General features: G+C 39.4%; 1 protein-coding gene across 1 annotated transcript; it reads left to right on the top strand.

Moving 5' to 3' along the window:
* The first annotated feature begins 417 nt into the window (after positions 1-417).
* On the top strand, positions 418-24,799 carry LOC134180793 (multiple epidermal growth factor-like domains protein 6). Its single transcript, XM_062647978.1, has 44 exons — positions 418-434; positions 488-509; positions 1,015-1,078; positions 1,172-1,267; positions 1,720-1,818; positions 5,490-5,730; positions 5,787-6,023; positions 6,105-6,271; positions 6,333-6,408; positions 7,937-8,119; positions 8,190-8,463; positions 8,524-8,632; positions 9,244-9,390; positions 9,459-9,584; positions 9,662-9,787; positions 9,985-10,089; positions 10,472-10,618; positions 10,680-10,805; positions 10,882-11,007; positions 11,220-11,324; positions 12,332-12,478; positions 12,547-12,672; positions 12,730-12,855; positions 12,967-13,092; positions 14,032-14,136; positions 15,129-15,275; positions 15,337-15,462; positions 15,529-15,654; positions 15,860-15,985; positions 17,330-17,434; positions 18,110-18,256; positions 18,320-18,445; positions 18,514-18,639; positions 18,842-18,946; positions 19,437-19,583; positions 19,657-19,782; positions 19,841-19,966; positions 20,873-20,998; positions 22,670-22,789; positions 22,864-23,007; positions 23,068-23,230; positions 24,026-24,064; positions 24,119-24,171; positions 24,229-24,799. Exons 1-44 carry the CDS (start codon positions 418-420, stop codon positions 24,555-24,557), a joined length of 5,730 nt encoding a protein of 1,909 aa, XP_062503962.1. The 3' UTR covers positions 24,558-24,799.
* The last annotated feature ends 122 nt before the right edge of the window (positions 24,800-24,921 follow it).

Below are 24,921 nucleotides of genomic sequence, written 5' to 3'. Positions count from 1 at the left end.
TCAAGGTACAAACTATTGTTAACAATTTGATCTAAAAGACTCTAAACAGATGGAAACGCAATAGACCATATGATTTGTGTAGGAAGTAAACTATTACACTAGCAATGGTACCTAATGTCTTGGCGTCGTTATACCACTTCACGATTTTATAAATTAGAAGGATTATCCTTCTATGCAAATCATTAATTAAATTAGAATTTTCAATACTCTGACATACCGTAGACCAAAATTTAAAAAAATTCTATACGCTTGCATCCATGTTCTTGTGATAGAAATTAATGCTTCTGTTTGCATATTAGTCTTAATAAAATAATTCTGCACATATTATTTTACTTAAATAATTATTTAATAATTAAAGCAATTCTCTGCTTTACCAGCAAGTTGTATAGACAGTTTTAGTCAATTGAATTGTGTAAAATGCGCTATTCTGTACAGTAACAACATTTACACAATTGTTCGGTAATTGTTTTAGTCTGAAAATAGTTAGGAGAAAGAAGGAGACATCAAAAGTGCGTTTTAAATTAATTAGTTGTTTATTTGCAGTTGTGAATAGTGCAGGTACGGATTTACATTTTTTATAAAAATTATGAATAAATATAATAGTTCAGTAATGTATAGTTATAGTCCGAAATGAATCAGACCGTACCTAATTGTTAGTGATAATGGCAAACTTTTAAATTTGTTGAGCACTAGTAGGGAAAGCCAAACAACTCTAGTCTAATGCGTGACTGAGTATAATTGATTAAGAATGTGAAAGTTCTAATTGATCTGCAACTGCACACGTCATCCATTGCACTATTAAACCAGATACTATAAAATTCAAACATGAAAATGGCTGACAAAATATATGTGACGTTGACTGAATTTTTTGTGGTCTAGACAGTACAGTATCACAGCCAACGCAGTGCTCGCTTCGCTCGTGATACCATATCGGTTATCCGGGTTTTGGCTACATCCGGGTAGGTCGCAATCGAAAAGTAGGAGCCGTATCTTCGCGAAACTTATTTGTGTCAGCTCGTCTCGCTTGCTTTAAGCGCTTACGTGAAAGATTTTACGCTGCTGCGAACGTCGCGTGGAGGTAAACGATACTAAAGCTAACTAGCTACTAGAGTCTGAGTCGTCAACACTCAATGGAACATTTGAGTTTACTTGATGTTTTGTCTTTATTTAGCAAGCTGTACTTCAACGTGCAAGAACGGAGGCACATGTTCGAGTCCTGGAGTGTGTACGTGTGTTTCCGGGTGGACTGGTTCCGAGTGTACCATTCGTAAGTCCATGTGTATCTTCACTGAGCAGTGGCAGATCCAGGATTTAATGAAAGGGGATTTTGCGCTCTGAAAAGGGGTTTCCTTTCTTTTGCTGAAGAAACTTATTAATATTAACTAGTTTATATTGATTTGGAAATTAAAAACATATTCAACAGAAGCAATTGAAAACGCGAGGAAACCAAATTCCGCACTGCCTAGGCATCCACACTATCCTCGATGACCCATTACTCACCACAGATGTGGATTCGTTCGTCATTGGTGTATAGTTTTCAATGTCTTATGCAGCCATTTTGTTGTCAAGTGTGCATACTGATTTTAGTAGTACCCAGCAAATGGTAACTACTCGGAGTCCCAAAGCTGTTGCCATGGAAATGATAAAAGTACTGTTCCCTTGGATTTGCCACAGCTCACATTTGTTGGAGTTTGATTGCATCAGTTATTTGTTGCATAGCTGAATGTGATCCTGATTGTCAAAGTAATGGCGGCCAATGTGTGGCACCTTTCAATTGTCTGTGTCCGGCAGGATTAACGGGACCAGCCTGTCTAACAAGTAAGTTGTGTAGGCGACTTTAATTGTCACTTTGCAGGGAATTTTGATGAAGTAATTAAATGAAGTTATAAGAACAGTGAAAAGTAATTTAGGGATTATTTGTTGCTTTAATTAATATTAGCAATAGTTAATTAAAAATGCAGTTCTAAGAGTAACTAAAATATTTTTTTTGTGATTTATATTTGTCACGGCTATATAAAGATGTGTGTGCGTGTGCATTTGTGTGCATGTGTGTGTGTGTGTGTGTGTGTGTGTGTGTGTGTGTGTGTGTGTGTGTGTGTGTGTGTGTGTGTGTGTGTGTGGCACGGTGGAGCAGATGGTAGAGCGTTGGTGATGACATCCGGGATCTTGTATTCCGTGATGAGGGTGGAAGGTTCGATCCTGGTGGAGGCGACACTGTTGCAGTTTCCTTGAGCAAGAAACTCACACACACTTGCTTCTCTCGATTCAGGAGTATAAATGAGTACCTGGTCATTGACTGGAGTGGACAAGACCGCTGGTTTGGCAGCAACATCATGCAGCAGACGGCTACGTGTGGGCCTTGGTGTCCAGTCCCAGAGCTGCACCATTGTCAGTGCCCCTGGATGACTCTGGCCAAGCTCCAGGTGGATTGTAATGCTGGCCCAAGACTCCACGTAGTGCATGGAGGCCTTGTCTCTAGAGGCGGGGTGAGCTATCTTTGCAACTGACCTCAAGGTCGACGTCGACAGACGTGGAGGGCTAAACATTTGTCCATTGTCCGTGTGTGTGTGTGTGTGTGTGTGTGTGTGTGTGTGTGTGTGTGTGTGTGTGTGTGTGTGTGTGTGTGTGTGTGTGTGTGTGTGTGTGTGTGTGTGTGTGTGTTATGAGTTGTGCCAAGACAGGGGAGAGCTGTTCAAGCTTTGTTGTGAAGGTATGGAGAGAGTGTCAGAGACCAGGCAGAGAAATGAATGTCCAGCCAATAACCAGTCTCAATCAAGTAGTTTTCAATGTACTTGTGGGAGAAGCTTTCGTAGACTAGGAGACCTAACTAGACCTGCACATTTCTGTGGTCGTTAATTTTCACAATTTCTATTGACATTGATTCTGGGTATACTCAGAACACCGATATCATGTTCCTTCGCAACATGGGCGGCTTCAAGGTTCAGGGTTCAAGGTGTGTGTGTGTGTGTGTGCGTGTGTGTGTGTGTGTGTGTGTGTGTGTGTGTGTGTGTGTGTGTGTGTGTGTGTGTTTGTGTACATTCAATTTTGGCCAAGTGCCATGTGTCTGACGTATGGAAATTTCTTATTCTTGGGCACTTTCTAGTTTTAAAGGTGCAGGGTCGCGGTTGGACATGCGCACTTGAGGTGATCTCAAGTGAGGTAGCTTGTTCATTGTAGGCATTGGACATAACATACATTCAAGTGTCCTGGCAAGAAGATCAGTTTCGATCGCGAGTAAGCCCTTTAAATGCTATTCATATGTTGCTCATGCGCAAAGGTTAATAGGCGAAACTACTACAAAACTGGCGATTTAGGTGTTGATTGATGAGCACGGCAGCAGTGTAAGCTTTAAACAATAGAAATTGTGGTGCTGACTGTTAACTGAGTGCACTTCGTTACTCTGAGAGAAAGATGTGACTACGGCAGATGCGACATACAGGAACGTGATGTATGGTTTCTGGTCATGTGAAGAGCATAAGGAACTCTGATCTGTCTCAAAGTGCGAGGGTGCTTGTCGAATTTTACCCAAACTGCAGTGTAGCAACCTCAGTTTGAGGTTTTAGACGAAAAATTCCAAGAACTACATCTATAAAGCTAGAATTTAGTGACCAGAGTCACGGTCTAACGCAATCTTGTACTGTAACCTCTTGATCATTCCAATTCAGGCTGTAGAGAGACTTCATTCAGCTTTGCCTTTAATGCAAATTGGAGCGTCTATGTTCTCACTGTTACTGGGTGTTTGAAAAAGTGCACCCTTTTCAAAGGGATGCAGTGCGCATGTCCAACCGTGAGCTGCACCTTTAAGGTGCTCGGAGAAATAATGTAAGCAGTGTCCGACAAATTAACAAAACTTGTAGTTGTCCCCGGGCAACCACGTACTGATCTTTCAGTTGTCCGTTGCTGACTATGGATGTTCGTGCAATTTCCTCTTAGACAACACTACTAGTCTATTGTGGAGTTTGTGCATGTGTGTTCAGTTACACACTACTGCAGCACACAAATACTCAATAGAATTCATGCATGTACAATTACAAGCTGAAACTATAGTGACTGATTTATTATATCTGTATAGTAACTTAGTATCAATCACGACTTCAAATTGTGACACCATCAGAAACAAACACAAAGCATGCACGACTGAGATTGTCTACACAAGAACAACACTGGAATGACTACTATAAGCTAGAACGAAAGTCTTACAGAGCAGCAGTTGTGATATTAAGACCTCCTTTCTTCTGATTGTGGTCACACCGTGCATACATACTGTGCGCGAAGCAAGAATGTGTTGAGGAGTGGCGTTTGCCACCACCTGGACAGATGTTTCGACCTGCTAATAATTTGCTAAAGTACATGCCATGCAAGAGTTGTAGAAGAAAGGCGCACAATGACACCTCTAGAACTACAGTTACTTCTGTTAAGATTGTCAAATTAACATACTTAGCACGTGCAACTATGCATTACTCACAACAGCAGTTCACACCCGTATTTTGTCATCTGATACATGTACCCAAGTAGCACACTTGATCACACCATTTGGTAGCTTGATATGCCTTGTTTGGCATTTGTCTTGTTTGGCATTTGCCACCTGCCGTCTTCTTGCCCACGCGCTATTATTGCTTTAGATGTAGCGGTTACAGTAGACTGACATGCCATTTTGCATCACCACGTGAAGCAGATCCATTGCACTACCTTGGTTGTCCCTGGGCAACTACACACCAATTATTCAGTTGTCCGTAAAAGAATTGGTTGTCCCAAGCGCCCGGGCTACCAATTTGTCGGACACTGGTAAGGGTATAATAGGTTAGAGTGTCCAACTCGTTCTTTCCCTCCAGAAGGAAAGGTCTTCCACTTCTTGAGGGAGACAACCGGTGGGTCACTCGAGCGTAACGGTGTAATGGAGAGTCATTATTATTACAGTTGGCTGACCTGGTTTGTAGAAACAGAATTTTGTCTAGTTGGTGTTTGAGTTTTGATCCTGTCTTGTCTTCTATGATTGTTGAAGAGAGCATTTGATACATACAGCTATTATGAATATTATATGTTTATCTGTTCCATTCTCTACTGTGATTTGTCGTGCTCAAAGGTGTTGGTGCAATGACATTTAGCTTTCTAGCAATTTAGACCATTCACGTGTGAATTGCCATGATCTGTATTGGGAAGAATAATTAAATTGCTGTTATGTCGTTGTTGCTTTCTGTTTAATTCCTACGGTTCCATAGACTTATAGCTGTTCGCTGCTTAGCTTGTATGCTGCAAATGTTGTGGGTATGAGTATGCAAGGATATAGAATATACAATGTTGCATGTATTGTCAGACAGTCTATTGACAGTGTTGTGATATTAGAGTAAGTATCTACTGTTGGGTCCTGTAGATGTAAGACATTTTTCTGTATGACAGAGTTTGTGCATTGTTTTGTAGATAGAAGTGTTATACAAATTTAGAATGTAGTGTTTGATGTTTGGAGATTACTCTGGCCATGTTTGATGTAGAGTGTAGCAACTCATTTGGACAAAACTGTGCAAACATTTGCACATGTCACAATGGAGCATCGTGTGACTCTAAAGATGGTACATGCACTTGTACGGCTGGGTGGAAAGGAACCAATTGTGATGTGCCATGCCCAAGTGGAACGTACGGTATTGGATGCATTCCATGCAGTTGTAAAAATGGAGGTTCATGTGATCGAGTGTCTGGTACATGTCAGTGTTCGCCTGGATATTTTGGGACGTCGTAAGTGACACTTGAAAATTCTAACAATATGGCAGTGACTTAGTGAGACTTGTTAGATGCGAACATCAGTGTTTATCATGGAAGTATGGACACGACTGCAGTTACTCGTGTTTCTGCGATCGAAGCAACTCTTACAACTGCAGCCACATTACAGGGCAATGCAACTGCAAGAGTGGGTGGAAGGGTGCAATATGCACCAAGCCATGTCCACCTGATTCTCACGGCCCTGGCTGTTTGTCTACTTGTAACTGCAAAAATGGAGGCATCTGCAATAGATTTACAGGCACCTGCAGGTAAAAATGTTCTTGATTTCTTTAATTTATTAATTTATATTTAAGTTATTAATTACTTAGTTATTGTTTTTTTGTTTCTAGTTGTCCTCCAGGATTCATTGGTGACAACTGCCAGAACAAATGTCCTTCAGGGAAGTATGGTCTAGGATGCAATCAGACTTGTTTGTGTACAAATGGGGGATTGTGCGATCCTTCAGATGGTTCGTGTACTTGCTCTAATCACTGGGTGGGACAGTATTGTGAAAGACGTGAGCACAGATTCACATTTGTTTGTGTCAGATGATATAACGTGTTTGTTTGTTTCCAAAGATTGTTTGGACAATTGGCAATATTGGAATGGAATTGATTGTATTGATTGTCCTTGTGTGAAGAAGAACACATTGTGGTATGTGTAATCATAAGCAAACTAGAGAGATGAGTTGACTAGTCTGTCAACAACAGGTTAACATAGACTACGAGGTCACTTTAAGAGTTTTGGGCACTACTATTACATTCTTACATTTCGACTTGATTTCTAAACCATTATTGTTCACTTTTGAAATTCATTGCATATCATACCGTTTTGTTATCTGGCAGCTTTGCAACTATGGTTGATTGACAATTTTTGTCATGTGATTAATGCTTGTTGTCATGCCCATCTTTCATATCTAAATCTTTTCTCTCATCTAAGGTTTTTAACGAGAATCAAATGTAGTTAGGGGACTTGAGTCTGGCAAATAGATGAGTGAAATGTTTTTATGTGCATGACTCCTAGAGGGCAGGGACAACATTTGTAGTGTTGCAGACGGCTACATCATTGAGTATGTCATTGGACATAAAATTTTTGTCCTTACCTGGGCAAAGTTTTCTGTGTAGCAATTCAGTGGCCAGAGCAAGTTACCACTCTCACTTAGCCATTTTCTCTCAAGCCCAATGTTTATGAGTATTAAGAGTCTCTAATTTAACATGTGCAGACTCTTAGACATTGAGTGCAAAGGTTGTTTTGATGGACTGTTTCTGGGCAGAACATGTGAACTCCACCCTCTTATTTTTGAATAGGATGAAGCATCGGTATCAAAAGAAACTGGTGAATTTGTGTAGCATGAATTTGCATAGGGTTTGAATCTTTACAAAGGCTCTCACGACTACAGAGTGAGTGGACTTTGGAGGCTAATATCTGTAAGAGAAATAATCAATTTCATTTGAATTTATTTGAAAACGTATTGAAGGACATAGTATCTAGATGTGTAAGGAGGAGTTCTGTTGCTAGCAAATTAACAATACAAGAATTTTATGAACAAGTGCCTAGGACTTTTGAAATGATTTTAATACAGTGGAATCTTGCTAATCTAAACAGTGCTATACTATTATCAGCAGTTACCGGTTTGGATTAGTGATTATGAAATTGGTTTTTGTGGAAATTCTATTTTGTTTAATTCTTTCTATGTCACTAAATGTGTGACACAGAGCTGTTGGCTATAGTCCCTGTCTCGGGTAGACGTTTGCCCTTTAGCTTGTGCGTTTGAGAGGTAACATGCTTGGTAACTTGGAACAAATTGCCTTGGAAATATATTGTAGTCTGGATTTGCAGAGCTGTGCACTGGACTTTGTTTGGGTAAGTGTGGGCTTGAGGTTTTCTGTAATGGGTAATCATGAACAGTCTGAAATTTACAGAAAAAGATTTTAACATAGCGGACAACAACTGAGATATGGACAGATGTGCTGCTGGTCTTATGAACCATTCTTGGAGAAATTGTATGCATGACTTGGAGAATTACTATGAGAAATGAATATCTCAAAAGTGAAAGTTAATATATAACTTGTTGTCGTCTTTTCTCATTCTTATATTGTGTGAATGGACAAAAGGGGTTATTTGTGTAGGGACAGATGAATGTTTGTAGTATGTTTTTTTTGTGATATTGTATTATGTGTAGGTGTAATCAATCCAATGGAGAATGCAGTTGTGCTTCTGGCTGGACAAACTCGGTTTGCTCGGTAAACTGTCCAGCAGGATCGTATGGAGCTGGCTGTCAGAGTGCATGTCAATGCAAGAATAGTGCACACTGTGATCCTGTAGATGGATCGTGTATTTGTGCCAATGGCTACCATGGAACAGCGTAAGAGGATAACAGATGTACAACTTGTTGGCACAGATCAATTGATGTCATTTCTATCTCTGCCTTATAGATGTGAGAACAAGTGTCCATATGGTACATATGGTTTCTACTGTAGTCGCACATGTCAATGTCAAAATAGTGCAATCTGCTCACACATTGATGGCTCGTGTGCTTGTGCAGCTGGCTGGCAGGGAAGACAGTGTGAGTTACCTTGCAGCAGTGGTTTCTACGGTAATTGTCGCCAGCAATGTGTTTGTCTAAACGGAGCTTCGTGTAATCGTATGAATGGAGTGTGTACTTGTACTGATGGCTGGCTAGGAGAGAACTGTTCTCAACCTTGCTCGGTTTAGTTCTGAACATATTTTCTGAATCTGTCTGTGTGTGATGTAGTTTTTTGTTTGTAGGGTTTTAATTATGGCTTAAATTGCCAGTTGAATTGTGATTGTGTGCAATCGAACGCTGACGGCTGTGGCAACGTGCTTGGAGATTGTTACTGCAAGGCTGGCTGGAACGGTGTGTTTCTAGGAGTTCACGTAATTTAGTGGGTGAAACGACGGGGTTCCTTATAAAATAGTGTGACAAGAGTTATGGTGAGAAATGATATGCGGTGTGGTTTATAGCTGTGTTTGGATTTTAACTAATTATGACTGAGGGATTGAATACGAATATGCTGCCTAATCTGTTTATCATTGGTTGCACACAGTTTTATTCCATAAATTCTGCCATCTTAGTATCCAAATAAGACTCCTGCAATTACTAAAGTTACTTGTGAGACCCTAAAGCCTTGAACTTTAATTGACTGGTAGCTAATTTATTCCCAGAAATGTCAAGAGAAGAATTTAGTGTTTACAGCGTCTTTTATAGTCAATAAATTATAGGTTGCACTATATATAATTTATATATACTTACTACCAAGCGTGGGTGTCAGTATACTGCTTCGACAAATGGACACTAGTCAATTGTCTACCTCATTTGTAGTGCATATCAGTTTTGCCAGACTGTTGACTCTCTGCAAGTAATTCATGGTTTTGGATTTAAGACTTGTACCGCAGAGGAAGCAGCTTATTTCATAGTCATATATTCATATTTGGTTAGATTATTGTTATAGCATTATTGCTTTGCAGGTAGTAAGTGTTCTGACGAATGTCCAAGTGGTACTTGGGGATATGGCTGTAAGGAGCAATGTTTATGCCACAACGGTGCTGTGTGCAATCGTGTAACTGGAGACTGTCAATGTACTGAAGGTTGGACTGGTAGCACGTGCTCACAATGTAATAATAATGTGATTAAGCATAACTTGAGTGTTATGTCATTTTGATGTGTGAATGTGCAATGGTAGCTTGCCAAAGAGGTTTTTATGGCATTGACTGTAAGGACAAGTGTGACTGTCAGTTTGATTTCTGCAATCCATTCAATGGAAGTTGTATGTGTCCAAGTGGATGGACTGGACCTCGTTGTTATAAGAGTGAGTGAACTGATAGAAGCTAGTTACAACAATTGTGAGTGCCTTTGTTTTTCTGATATTATCGTTGATGCTTTTAGAATGTGATTCTGGATTTTATGGGCATAACTGTGTGGAGCAATGTGACTGCAAACGAGGCACTTGTGATCGCTTTAATGGAACTTGTGACTGTCCTGCTGGATGGACAGGAGACGACTGCAGTCAAAGTTTGTCTACATTGAGTAGAGTAGAGTAGAGTTAATGGCAACTTGTTGTTCCTGCTTGTGGATGCCTTTGAACTTTAAAATAAGAATCTCTGAATAATTGTCTGTGAACTATTTCAGCCATGTTGTCTTCACTGGAAGAAGCTTTTAGCTTTCGATTATGCAATTGGCAATGTGAATGGTTAACTGGTCTTATGTAGGTTGTCTTGATGGCACGTTTGGTAAAAACTGCTCCAATCGGTGCAATTGTCAGTTCAAATGTGATCCGGTAACTGGGATCTGCATCTGTCCAGCTGGATGGACAGGTATTGCAGATTTTGATTGTAACAGACTGAAGGAGGGATAAACAGGCAGGCAGATGACCAAACAACTAACAGACCGAAAGTGAGTGACTAGTGGACAGACGTAGTGAGAATTAGTCACATGACAGATAAATTGTGATACAGAAGTTGGCATATTAGACAGATTTGGTTTTAACAGACTGATGATGTAAAGGACAATTAGCAAACTAAAAGCAGTCAAAGTCAAGCACTAGAACAAAATCGTGGACAAAATTGTATTAGACAGTAGTAGCTGAGGTACCCGTACATGTATGGATACTTTGTGCAAGATAGATTTGTTGGTATTACATTAACAATATACCAAACTGCTTGTTTGTAAATGTTCCTGTACTACACCATATTGCAGGTGTGACATGTCGTTGGAAGTGTCCAGCTGGCACGTGGGGCATTCACTGCAAGGAGCTATGTACATGTCTTAATGGTGCAACTTGTGATCCTGTGAATGGAAACTGCAGTTGTACTTCAGGCTGGATGGGCGTCACATGCTCACAATGTAAACATTTTACTGAATGAAGTTTAGTCTGTAACCTGAAGTATTTTGTATGGTACGTCAGCTTGCAGTGCAGGATTTTATGGCAGTAATTGTGAACAGAAGTGCAACTGTCAATTTGTTGATTGCGATCGTTACACTGGGAGTTGTGTGTGCCCAAATGGATGGACTGGAACTCGATGTTATAAAAGTAAGTAAAGTGGTAGTTGCAACATATGTAATTGCCTATGTTAATTTGTTCTTTCGCTTTGCATTGGTTTGTATAGAGTGTGATGCTGGATATTATGGGCGTAACTGTGAGGAGAAATGTAACTGCAAACGAGGCAGTTGTGATCGCTTTAATGGAACATGTTACTGTCCTGCTGGATGGACCGGCGATGACTGCAGTCAGGGTATGTCTTATTAACTACACTGCACATTGAATGGCAACTTGTCATTGAGTTGATTTTGCTTGCGGATGGTTTGAAGTTTAATGTGAGAAATGTTTGTATGATTGTCTGTAGAACTAATTAACCATGTTTCTTATTACTTGGATATGATTTGAATCTCTTATTTGCAGTGAGTATTACTGTACTGCAATTGAATGCCCTGCTGTTCTTTTTAGGTTGTCCTGATCATACTTTTGGTAAGAACTGTGCCAACGTATGTAGCTGCCAGTTTACATGTGATCCAGTAACTGGTAGCTGCAGCTGTTTAGCAGGATGGACAGGTAATGCAGATTAATATTGGAACATACTCATAGAGATAAAGAGAGAAGAGGCAGACAGATGGACAGATAACTGACAGACAGATTTAGCTAAAGACAGATCTACAAACTGACTGATTGAAGGGGAACTCTCACCAAATACTAAACTTGTTGAAACAAAGATGCAGGGCCTGGTATCTTCCTGCAGGAAGCTTGCGGTCCAGCCAGCCACAGAAGCAGAGAATGGGCAACGAGTTGTTCAGACAGTTCCCTGTATGTACCACGGAGTGTTACTCTCTGTCCTAGTTTGGAAGTAACTACTTTAGGTTTAATCATACTTTAGGTGCTCCTAACTCACTTAAAATGCAGCGAGAATTGATCTATGAACTAATCTAAGAAGGGTCTCCACTGTTGTATTGACACAGTCAATACTTGCGTGATGAGTTTGGGGTCCCAGTTTGCTTTAGTCAATAAATCACAACTTCCAACCATATGTCTCACAATCCTTACTTTTCAAAGTGCACAGGTATCGGTCTTCCTTAGTAACCAGCAATCAGAGTTACGCTCATACCACATACAGGTACTAAACACGCCAACACAAGTAATTTCAATGCTTTATTTTTTATTATGGTAAACGTCTGCAGTAAACGGTTGCAAAAGGTTGTGTCTTAAAGTGACAGCTTTCGTCTAAGAGATTGTTGATTTTGGTGAGAGTTCTCCTTTAATTAAAGTGAACAGATGGTGATGGGTGGATGGACAGAGAATTTAACTCTTTGCTATAGAAATTTATATAACTCGAATTTCAGAAAGATTTTAGATAAACAGACTTGTGATCTGAGATGACAACTAAATAAATTAAAGGCAATGAGAGTGAAGCAATGTAACGAAGTCTGACAGAATTCATATAGAAAGTCATTCACCAACATAGACAGACATGACGCAAAATATGATTAAAATTGGTTTTGTTGGTGTGACATTGATGATATTACAAGCTACTTGTTTCTGAATGTTTACACAAATTGATACTGCAGGTGTGACATGTCATGACAAGTGTCCGTCTGGTACATGGGGAGTACACTGTAATCAGTCCTGTACATGTCTTCATGGTGCAGCGTGTGATCACGTGAGTGGAGACTGCAGTTGCACTGCAGGTTGGACTGGCATCACATGCTCAGAACGTAAACATCTCACTAAACCGAGTCTTGTTTGCAACCTAAAGTAATCTTGTGTGTTGCTGTTAAATTAGCTTGCAAAACAGGATTTTATGGCAGCAATTGTGAACAGCATTGCAACTGTCAATTCAATAATTGCAATCGTTACACTGGTAGTTGTGTGTGTCCGAATGGATGGACTGGAACTCAGTGTTATAAGAGTGAGTTAGATGTTTCCTGTTATCATTATTACTATTTAATTAATTTTGGATTTGCAGAGTGTGATCCAGGATTTTATGGTCATAACTGTGAGTTGAAATGTGGCTGCAAACGAGGAGCTTGTGATCGTTTCAATGGAACTTGTAACTGTCCAGCTGGATGGTCAGGAGACAGTTGCAATCGGGGTACTGTTTTGAATAGAAACAGATATTTAACAAATAGTTTGATTACTTTATACTCAGTCTGTAGTTTTCAAAATTTACATTTTTGGTAGATTATTGTGCTTTGTTGTGTAGAATGTGCATCTGGATTTTATGGTCCTAACTGCAGACATAAATGTGTTTGTAAACGTGGTACTTGTGATCGCTTCAGTGGAACATGTAGCTGTCCAGCAGGATGGAGAGGTGGTGATTGCAGTCAAAGTAAGCCTAGTGTAACATGTTATCTGAATTAGACAAATATGTGTTTAATTATAGTTTAACGTAACTAGGTATTGTTTCATGAATTTTGTGAGGAAGTGGGGCTGATGATTTACAAGCTTTAGTTACATTTATTACCTTATTACGTAAATGTCCTGTATTACTTTGATGGCATTTGGTATTGACAAAATGTTGGAGTCTTTCAAAGAGGTGTTAATTAGGTAGCTTGTTCCTAATAGGTAGGTGTTGGGAAATTGCATAGAGAAAATTAGGTGATTTCAGGAGAATTGGGCTGTTGGAAGAGTCATCCACTGTTGCTTCTGTGGACTTAATATATATTTACACTACTGTACTAGTTTAGATTTGTTTGCATGTATATAGTCAGTATGTGCATATGTTTTGCTGAAAATCACTAGTCTATATCTAGTGTAGGAAAACATCCCACACTATGTTTGCTAAGACTTTCCAATTTTATTCCCAACCATCAATAAATGCTGTTTTCCCTGCTCCAAACGTGTCTTTCCTTTCCCAACCGTCATTTGATGGTACTGACTTTACTGGTGAGAACACTGAAGTAGTGTTCTTGAAAAAGACGAGACTTAGTGTCAAGATGCATACCTCATTTTCTCTGATATTGTTGAGAACTTTTTAGTCATGCAGTTGAATCTCTTTACAAGCTGTCTTGTTTGCTATTGGTTTTGTTGAACTATTTCTACGTACAATCTCATGCACTTAGCATACCTCAATGTAATGATCACATGATATGTATGTGTTTATTATTTGCTACTTGGTTTCAGAGTGAGATGAGTTATTCTTGTCATATGCCCTTAGTGTTCCTTTGGTTTTCTATTTATTAATTTGTATGGTAATTAGTAATTCATTCACGGGTAGCTGGCATGCAATCATTGTGGTGAACTCAGTGATATTTACTTGTTGCTACAGGTTGTCCAGATGGAAGATTTGGTATAGACTGTCAAGGTTCATGTCAATGCCAGTTTAGCTGTAATCCAGTGACAGGCCACTGCTATTGCCCTGCAGGATGGACAGGTGGTTATACGAATTATATGTTTTGTTTACACATAAGGAGAAGTAGACAAAAAGATGAGCCAGCAAGCTAGCAGATGGACACAGACAGGCAGAGAGACAGACACAAGTTATAGTAGTTTACCAAATGATTAAAAGGGAACTCACCAAATGGTAACTTCTTGAAAGAAAGATACAAGGCCTAGTGTCTTCCTGCAGGAAGCTTACGGTCCAGCCAGCCACAGATGCAGAGAATGGGTAACGAGTTGTTCAGACCATTCTCAGTGTGTAGCACGAAATGTTACTCTCTGCCCTTGTTTGGAAGTAACTACTTTAGGGTTTAAATACATAGTGCTTCTAATACACTCAAAAGGCAGCGACACATGATCTATGAGCTAACCTAAAAGGGTCTCCTTTTGAGGCTCCATGGTTGTAATGACACATTTGATACTTGCGTGATAAGTTTGGGGTCCCAGTTTGCTTTAGTCAATAAATCACAACTTTCCACCATATGTCTCACAATCCTTGCCTTGAAAAGTGCACAGATATCGGCCTTTCTTGCTAACCAGCAATCAGAGTTACTCCCATGCCACATATGGGGTATTAAACATGCCTACACAGATAATTTCAATGCTTTTATTTCTTTGTTACGGTAAACTTCTGCAGTAACAGGTTGCAAATGGTTGTATCATGAAGTGACAGCTTTCATCTGAGAGATTGCTGATTTGGGTGAGAGTTCTCCTTTAATGCTGCTTTAAACAATTGACATTACAGCAGCATACAGAGTCATTTGTTAAATTATTTTCTACGTATTAGTTTTAGACTTTTGTACATTAGAATTTTAACTGATAGTGGTATTTAATCAATTTAGTGCACACTGACATTGTTTATGTCTCTCTCTGCTTGAGTTTTTGGTTGTTATTATTGTTCATGAAATGGCAGACGGTCAAGCAGACAGACACCCCAAATTCTTAGACAGCTTTGTTGAAGTCTTTTCATTGCATTTCTGTGTTTAGGTAAAACATGTCACACTAAATGCTCATCTGACACATGGGGATATAACTGCAGTCAACCATGCCAATGTCAGAATGGTGCATCTTGTAATCACGTGAACGGCAACTGCAACTGCACTTCTGGGTGGAAGGGAAACACTTGCTCAGAATGTAACATTTTCAGTTAATGAAATGTTTAGTTAACTGAGTGTGGACTTTTTGTGTGATCCAGCGTGCATTAGTGGCTTTTATGGCAAGGATTGCAAACAGCAATGTGACTGTGAATTTAATGACTGTAACCCCAGGAATGGAAGTTGTCAGTGTCCAAAGGGTTGGACTGGGCTTCGTTGTGATCAGAGTTTGTTTAAGACACCTCTTTGTATTATTTAGCTACTATTAAGTACTACTTTTCCATTCCTTTTAGGGTGCAAGTCTGGATTTTATGGTCGTAATTGTGAGCATCAGTGTCACTGTCAACGTGGAGTTTGCGATCGCTTTAATGGCACATGTGATTGTCCTGTTGGATGGACTGGAAGTGATTGCAGCCAAAGTATGTCATCTTTCATAATAGAGTAATGCTTGACTAGCAGGTGTTATCCTGAGATTGTATTGATTGTGACTGCCTGGCTGGATGGATGGGGAACCGTTGCAGTCAGTGTACTGTTTCAGATAGAAACAAATAATTTGGTTACTTCATACTCAGTCTGTTTTCTTCAAGTTTACAATTTTGTAGATCATCGTGCTTTGCTGTGTAGAATGTCCATTTGGATTTTATGGTTCTAACTGCAGACACAAATGTGTTTGCAAACGTGGTACGTGTGATCGCTTCAGTGGAACATGTAGCTGTCCAGCAGGATGGAGAGGCGGTGATTGCAGTCAAAGTAAGCCTGGTGTAAAATGTTATCTGAATTAGATGAATATGTGTTGAATTACAGTTTAGCATAACTAGGTATTGTTTTGTGATTTTGCTGAAGAATTGGGTCTGATTATTTGCAGGGTTTGATGACATTTATTACATTAATAAATGCTGTATATTGTAAACCCAGTATATTTCGTATGGATTTTATATAGGTATTTTGCGTACAGTAGCTGATTGTACTGAATTAACATGAATATTAGAATTTAAGTTTACAATAATAATCTTAAATTAACTGCACCGCTATTATCGCAAATGGCAATGTGACCTTTGTGTCCTAATCTTAGCCTATGTAGAGAGGACGACCACGTGGCTTGGTGGGAAGCTCCATTACTATCACTGGCAGCATGCATCGTGGCAAGACGTTTTCAATTGGTATTTATAATCATTTGGACAGTTGACTTCGTAACATGGTGGCAAAGCTTCTTTGTTACTAGTTCTGTTGCTGCCACAAGACTAGTGTCTTTGGCTGGCTTTTCTATTGCTGCTCTAGTTTCCAATCATAAATGTAGTATGAACCTCACTTTGCCCTACTTTTATCTAGAACATTCTCAACAGCACGGTTGGCGGCAACAATATTGTTCTGTGAAGCAGAATGTGCTATATGGTTTGGATTGGGTAGCCAAGGTAGTTGAGGTTGTGGTAGCTCATCTTCCTTTAGCCACCGACGAAGACCTGCCTGCTTCAAACTGCTACTCAATCGTTGTTTGCTCCTCATTTCATTGCTGAAAGTATAGTTTCTGGATCTGCACAGGGCATACCCAGACAAACTTTGATGGTCCGACTTTGGTTAAGTGTGTGCACTAACATATCGGTGTGCTATTGGTGTGTACAAATATATTATGTGTACGAAACAGCGTCAAGAGCAAACGTGCGAAATTTAATGATATTAATTAAATATAGTTTATTTATAGTATTACTTTGATTGCATTTGCTCTTAACAAAATGTTGGAGTCTTTCAAAGAGGTGGTAATTAGGTAGCTTGTTATTAATATTTAGGTGTTGGGAAGTTGGATAGAGGACACCATGTGATTTTGTGTGAGTTGCCGAAAAGTCATCTGTGGTTGCTTCTGTGGACCTATTTTTATTACTAATGTAGATTTGGTGCATTTATAGCCACTTGTTTGTGGTTAGTCTTTAACGTGCTTGATTGTCAAGCGTTTCAATTTTATTGCAATTTATCATCAGTATGTGAACATTATGACCAACAAACTGTAAATAATGTTACTTAGAATGTGGTAATTAGTAATTCATTTAGCTGGCATACAGTCATTGTGGTGGCCTCGGTGACTTTTACTTGTTGCTACAGATTGTCCAGATGGGAGTTTTGGTATAGACTGTCAAGGTTCATGTCAATGCCAGTTTAGCTGTAATCCAGTGACAGGTCACTGCTACTGCCATGCGGGATGGACAGGTGATATAAATAGAACATTTGTTTACACATAAGAAGAAGTAGAGAAAGATGAGCCAGCAAGCTAACAGACTGACATGCAGAGAGACAGACTAAGGGGTTATTTTAGTTCACCTAATAATGGGCTATTCCATTTACACTCCAAGCTGAGAATATGGATGACTTCATGGATGACTTCATTTTTTAACCCCCTCTTCCCTAAGAAATCGCAACTTAGACACATTTTTTTTTGTCTGCCTCTGATGCTCGCCAGAGAAAAAGAGTCATGTGCGCTTGCAATCTGGTATGTACTTATGACTACAGGTATTACTAAACTAAATCCATACCTCCCCTCTCCCTCTAAGAAAACGTCAACCATACCCCTAGGCCTGGAGACTAACTGGAATAGCCTAACTAATGCTGCTTTAACTTAAACGATGGATTTTATACCTCTAGCCTACAAAGTCATTTGTTAATTTTTTGTACATATTAGTTTTTTATTAAGCAATTTGTTCATTAGGACATTAACTGATTTGTGGTATTTATTTTATTTAATACACACTGACAGTGTGTATCTTTATCTTTTGCTTGAATATTTTGGTGGTTATTGTTGTTGATGTAATAACACATAGGCAAGCAGGCAGACACCCATAATTCTTAGACAGCTGAAGTCTTATTATTGCTTTTCTTTGGGTTTAGGTGAAACTTGTCACACTAAATGCTCATCTGACACATGGGGATATAACTGCAGTCAACCATGCCAATGTCAGAATGATGCTTCATGTAATCACGTGAACGGCAACTGCAACTGTACTTCTGGGTGGATGGGCAGCTCTTGCTCAGAATGTGAAGTTTCCAGTTAATTAAGAAGTGTTACTTGACAAAGTGTAGACTGTTTTTGTGATCTAGCGTGTGGCAGTGGCTTTTATGGCAAAGATTGCAAACAACAATGTAACTGTGAATTTAATGACTGTAACCCCAGGAATGGAAGTTGTCAATGTCCAAAGGGTTGGACTGGACTTCGATGTGATCAGAGTCAGTTTAGGACACCTCTTTGTTGTACTTAGTTGGTATTATGTTTCTGTGTTTCTGTTGCTGTGTAGGTTGTAAGTCTGGATTTTATGGCCGTGATTGTGAAAATCGGTGTCACTGTCAACGTGGAGTTTGTGATCGCTTTAATGGCACATGTGATTGCCCTGCTGGATGGACTGGAAGTGATTGCAGCCAAAGTATGTTATCTTTCATAATTGAGTTATGCATGACACATGACCAGTTTGTGTTAGCCTGTGGTTTTATTGCTCTCAAACATGTGTGTTTGGGGCAAGAGGGCAGGCAGGCAGCTGGCGGGTTTGTGTGTGTGGGTGGATGTTTGGTGAGTTTTTGTTTGTAACTGTTACTCTGTTAATTATGTGTTCATTTCTCTGCTTTCAGATTGTCCTAAAGGTAGTTTTGGTAAACGTTGTCAGAATTCATGCAATTGCAAGTTTCACTGCCATCCTGTGACTGGATCTTGCATTTGCCCTGTTGGATGGACAGGTAAGACGTTGGTAATATGTCTCCATTTTAACTCTCAAAGAAGAAATAGTATTTGGTAGGCTGTCCATTAAAAGACAAACAGACATCTACTTGTCACATGTATTTGTAGTCATTTTGCTTGCCATTATCTAAGGTCTGTACTGTAGCATATTTTATTGATGAGGATCCGGTTTAGGTATGTAGAAGAATGTGTAAACAACCAAATAGCTATTATATTTGAAATGAAGCCCACAGGGGGGTGTAATTATTTGAGCTCATACAGCATACATTGTAAGGCTTACTGACTCATTCGACACGTTAACTTAATTAAACACACACTGAGCAGGCAGCACAGCTAGACATTAAACATTTTATTGTTGTTTTAGTGTTATCTGTTTTCAATGTGTTTTGAGATCAAGTCAGCAAGAAATGATTTTAGCTGTTTGATGTAGAACAGTGGTATTGCATTATACAAGTTTGTTTGTTTATTGTGTGTATAAATGTGTTGCAGGATTAACATGTCATGATAAATGCTTAAATGGTACGTGGGGAGAAGGTTGTCTTTATATATGTCTATGTCAAAATGGTGCAGAGTGTGATCATATGACTGGCAACTGCAGTTGTACTTCTGGCTGGACTGGCAACATGTGCTCAGAACGTAGATGCTCTTTGATTGCATTTAGTTTGGTGTGTTGATTACCAGTTTGTGATGACTGTTGTATTGTTGACAGCATGTTCTGCTGGCTTCTACGGCGAAGACTGCCAACACAATTGCAGCTGCAAATTCGATGACTGCAATAGATTTAATGGTACTTGTGTTTGTCCAAGTGGATGGACTGGACTTCGTTGTGATGAAAGTTAGTTGCAGCATAAACGTTTCTTTTAGTCATAGCTAGATCTATTCTGGCTGTCTAGTTTGTACATCCAGATTTTATGGTCCCAATTGTCAACTCCAATGTCATTGTCAACAAGGAACTTGTGATCGTTTTGATGGAAGGTGCACATGTCTTTCAGGATGGACAGGAGATAACTGCAGTCAAGGTAAATATGTGGTATCTTGTCATGAATTGAAACAGCTAATTATTGTATGTCGCTGATTATACAACTATTTCACATTTTGGGAACATTGATGCTTGCTAGCCATGTTTTCGCAATATCGTGTAGCTGCTGATAATTGGAATTCAACTTTTACAAAACTGCTACTCTACTGTAAAATGTATTGAAAGCAAGTATGTTTTGTCATCACAAGACAGATGTTTTTGTATGATTTTATTTAATTAACTAGGTAAGATAGCAAACCAGGGAACATTGTTGAAAGTACTGAAATCAATTCATAGGTGTATAATGTACAGGATTACCCTGCTGAGCAATGTTTGTGAGTCATTCTAGTAATTTATTATCCTAATTGAATATGGTTTTATTGAAAATTTTCTTGTTGCTGATGGACTACTGTTATCACTGAAGAATTTGGCTTTACCTATCAATTATGGCAAGTCATAGAGTAGCTAGCACCAATCACTTCAATTCAATTTTGCCTGAGTGACATGTGATAAAAACTAATTTATATCCTGTTTGCCCTCTCGAGCATGTTAGTGAGGCAGCCAATCAAGATCATCGTCTGATGGTTGAACATCTTCTGTGTTCAATTTATACATCGAATGACTAAGAATCGTTGATTTATATGTGTATCACAGTTGATGTGTGTGTGTGTTGACAACTTGATAGATTTTTTATCATACAGTAATTTGCGGTCGACAAGGACGATGGGATGATCTAGGCTCGTTTGAACTCCCCTAGCAATGGGATACATATATATATATATATATATATATATATATATATATATATATATATATAGTTGGTAACTTCTAGTTTCATCTAATGCCACAACTGTGATCATGCATGTTGAGGAAGCTTACAGCTAGTTTGTTGTCTTTGTTTCTGTAGCTTGCAAACCTGGATTTTTTGGACGGAATTGTCAGGAGAAGTGCAGCTGCAAACGAGGAAGTTGTGATCGATTCAGTGGAACTTGTGTCTGTCCTGCAGGATGGAGAGGAACCGATTGTAATCAAAGTAAGATGTCTAACTAGCATTTGTTGTTTGATTCAGGGGTGTAGTGTGACATCTAGGAACTAAGGGGCTAAACTGCACAATGCTACTGACATGACCACTTTCTATGGACACGCCCACTTTATTGGCTTCTAATTGGTTGAACCGGTAGAATCAGTGGCAGATCCAGACTAGAAAAAAGGGTGGTGTATATAATATATACAGCTTTGGTCTTTACACATATTCACAGTCCACAATTTTTATGACCACGCCTTTAGATGATGGGGCTATAGTCTGGTCTAGCCTAACCTCTACCAGACCCTCTCGTGCCTTTGTGTCTTATTTTCCTACTCGACAAGGACAGCGCTGGAGAGGGTCTGAGATCACCCCACCTTCTTTCTTCACCTAGTGTCACCTCAAGTCACCAATGTCAACACTTTCATGCTCTTAGCTAATTATGAATCCCATTCTTTCATCAAAGTTATGCTAGCTGTGATATCCGTTTGCATACATTCACTGTTTACATTTCGTTCCTGTAGCTGCATGGGAAGAGATTCATTTTACTGCATGGAAAAAGATTCATTCACACGATCCTGAGTTTGATTCACGTTTTCTGAAGCTGTGAGGTTTAATGTGATTCGATCAGCAGTCTAGATAGCTTGGACTAGGGATGCACTAGGCACCACTCTATTACTGTGCTAGGCTACGAGAACAATATGAAATCCAGAAGCTCGTGTACGATTTGGAACATTTGTAGCCTGGTAGCGCGTGCAGTCAGACACGGTGTTGCATAACTAGCACTTGCGCTCTTGAGTCTTTTGGAGAGGAAGCCCTCTCTTGCAGAGAGGTTGGCAAATACGTAGAGCTTGCGTAGAGACAGGATACCAACATTGAAAGGAAACGAGTAGAGTACGAATGGAAGGTCAAGTCTGTTGCAAGACATTTCGTGTGACACATGAGAATAACTATTAGACTAATCATATTAGTAGCCTGAGGCTTGGTGACATACGAGCTAATTTGATCATATAATAGCATAAACGGTAGGCGGGATGATCCCAGACCTTCTCTGTCGTTGACCTGTTATAGGGGAACCGGGCATGACGATTCGAGAGGGTTTGGTACGATGCTAGTTTAGCCCATGTCATGCTATGTGCTTGTATGTTTACATGAAAAGATTGTGTGCAGTGTATCAATACTAAGTTGCTTGTTTGGAAGTGTGTTTGATTAATTGCAGTTGCATGAATACCGTCATACCACAGTGACACTCAATTTAGTAAGCACTTTCTGTTGAGTAAGTCTTTGTTTGTGACGTGGCTGGGTTTGTGTAATTTGTTCCATACAGTGCAAGATGCAAGATTTTAGTTTGCTGCATCGTAAGCACTTCAATATTAGATTATTATGAACTTTGTTATTGATCAAGTTGATTGGTTGGCAGTCAAATGCTACGAGAGAAGTTAGTTAACATTGTATAATGCATGAATCATGTCAGTTAACTTTCAACAACAATGTCTGTGGCGTCAGTGTATCACCTGCTGTATTAATTGATATCAACAGGTATATTAACTCATTAATCTATATGTTCATTTATTTTTGAAATGTTGATGTAGTTCATACTTAGGTTTTATAATGCCTGATTTTATAATCACCTGCTTTGTTATGTTATCAGTTGATTGTGTCTGTTTTGTTGCATTGTAGTGTGCTCTAACAATACATTCGGAGTCGGGTGTCAACCATGCAATTGTGAAATTGGTGAATGCAATTGGAAAACGGGCTGTGTGTGCCCAAGGGGACGTATTGGAACAAAATGCGAACAAGGTGTGTTCTTATTAGTATATGCATGCAATGTGTGTATTGTTCTTTGCCATTTGCATCTTTGTGTTTTGTTGTAGGGTGTGACTCTGGTTACTATGGAGATGGATGTACCATGAAATGTGCAGAAGAGTGTATCGATGGACAGTGCAGTCCAGACACTGGACTCTGTGACTGCAATAATGATTTAGTGTGGAATAACGGCAACTGTGAAATTGCCCCAGGTTTATGAAGTTATTTATGTATTTATTGGTCGATGTGTGATACGTGTTGTTTTGATTTAGTTGTCATAAGCAGTACAAACACTCAGACAGGAGATGTTAAGAAAGTTGATATGTGGATTTGGGCAGCAGTCGGTGGTGGAGTTTTGTTGCTCCTTGTAATACTGATTACTATCGTTGTCGTGTGTCGAAAGAGAAGAAAAAATGCTGTTCCGGTTGCAACTGAGTATGTTTTGTGTATTTATGTCTGTTTGTGGTATGTCTCTGTGTTTATGTGTATATAGTCTGTAGTTGTGTACATGTGCCCTTGGTTTGTTAAATTCTGTTCTGGAACGTTGTTGTCAATTGTTGCCTGTCTGGTTGCCTTCTTGCCAGATGGTTGACATGGATCGGTTTTTATATGTTTTAATTTGTACATGTTTTACAGGCTTTACAGTAGATGATTTGACTTGTGCCAAATTGGCGTGAGCCTAGCCCATTCTAATTTGGCCCTGTATAAACGGTGTTGGGTCGAGCTAAGTGCAATGAGCCCATGCTAAATTATCCCGATCTAAACCATAGGGCCAGACACGAGCTAAGCCTAACTACCTGTTACATATTTTCGTGTTACTGGGCAGCAATACACAAAACAATTTTCCGGCTGCTTCCTCCCAGATTATTGTCAAAATTACAAGCCATAGTAGGATCATGGGGATTTCTTTTGGCGAAAACTGGACTGATGTGTAGGTTAGAATTTGATTGACAGTATTTTCTTGTTCATGCCCGGTGTGCAAAGCATGCCAGACGTACCACTACTCCCAGTTGGCCCAGATAGTGTAAACATGCCACCAGTCTTGCCAAATTAGCATGGGCAAGAAAAATTGGCTCGAGCCAAATCGTCTAGTGTAAAGCCAGTATTCACTTTGTTTCGTATATTGGGTAAACTGATATTACATACGTTTGTGTTTACAGTGAACTTGTACTTTCGTCTAGTTTGTGGTGCATTTGCTCTTGTTAAATTTTATTATTTTATGTTATGAAGGACTACTGTACGTTATCAAAACGATTCAGGACGACCAAGGTTTTTTTATACTTTCTAACTGTTTTCAAAACATTTCAAGCTCGGTTGATTTAGGTTACCAGTTGCGTCTTTTCAAATCAATTCGGCAGCTGATGCTGCATGCCAAGGTTTTGATTTTTGACTTGTGGAGTTATCATGTGACGTCAGCTGTACTATGTTTATAGGCAATGCTGCAGCCTGTGGTGGCGGCAAGATTTTAGATGATTGCAGACCATTTTCATCGAAGCTCCCATCCAATGAAAATGCTTATGATACATTAATGGGCCTTCCAAAGAACAATGCTGAACATATGAACTTTGCCCATGTTGAGGATTTTGTTGTAAGTCTTCCTACCAGAAGACTAGTTGGTGAAAACCCTACAGAAAATCATTCGGAATATGATGTACCCAGGGCAGCTAAAGTCATGAATTTTAGTAATCCGGTTTACAATCTGGGTGAAGCTGCTACAGAGGAGACTGTATATGAGGACCCTTTTGAGCTGGATGTTGAATGACCTACTAATGGCATGTCAATGACAAGTATTGTACCACGTGTTGAGACTCTTACGTAGTACAGTCTTGGTCTACTCTGTAGTTATGTTCTTGGTTAATTTCAATGCGTCGTGTAAAATGTAGCAAAATAGTGGTTGTTTATAATGATTGAATGTGATACAGGCAAATTTTACTGTGGCTTGCAATAGGAATTTCTTGATCTTTCTGACCACTGTATTTAATTGTAGTCAAGTAAAGTGGTAATTGGCAGTCTAACAATGATACAAGACAGGCGCGAATGCTCCGATGCTGTTATGTTACAGCTACCCATTATGATACAAATTGTTATATATGGTTGTCACCACACATGGGTTTGGTGCTAGATTT

Source organism: Corticium candelabrum, chromosome 6 (assembly GCF_963422355.1).
Source record: "Corticium candelabrum chromosome 6, ooCorCand1.1, whole genome shotgun sequence".
Lineage (NCBI taxonomy): Eukaryota > Metazoa > Porifera > Homoscleromorpha > Homosclerophorida > Plakinidae > Corticium > Corticium candelabrum.
Note: the sequence above shows the minus strand (reverse complement) of the source record. Positions and strands in the feature narration are given on the sequence as shown.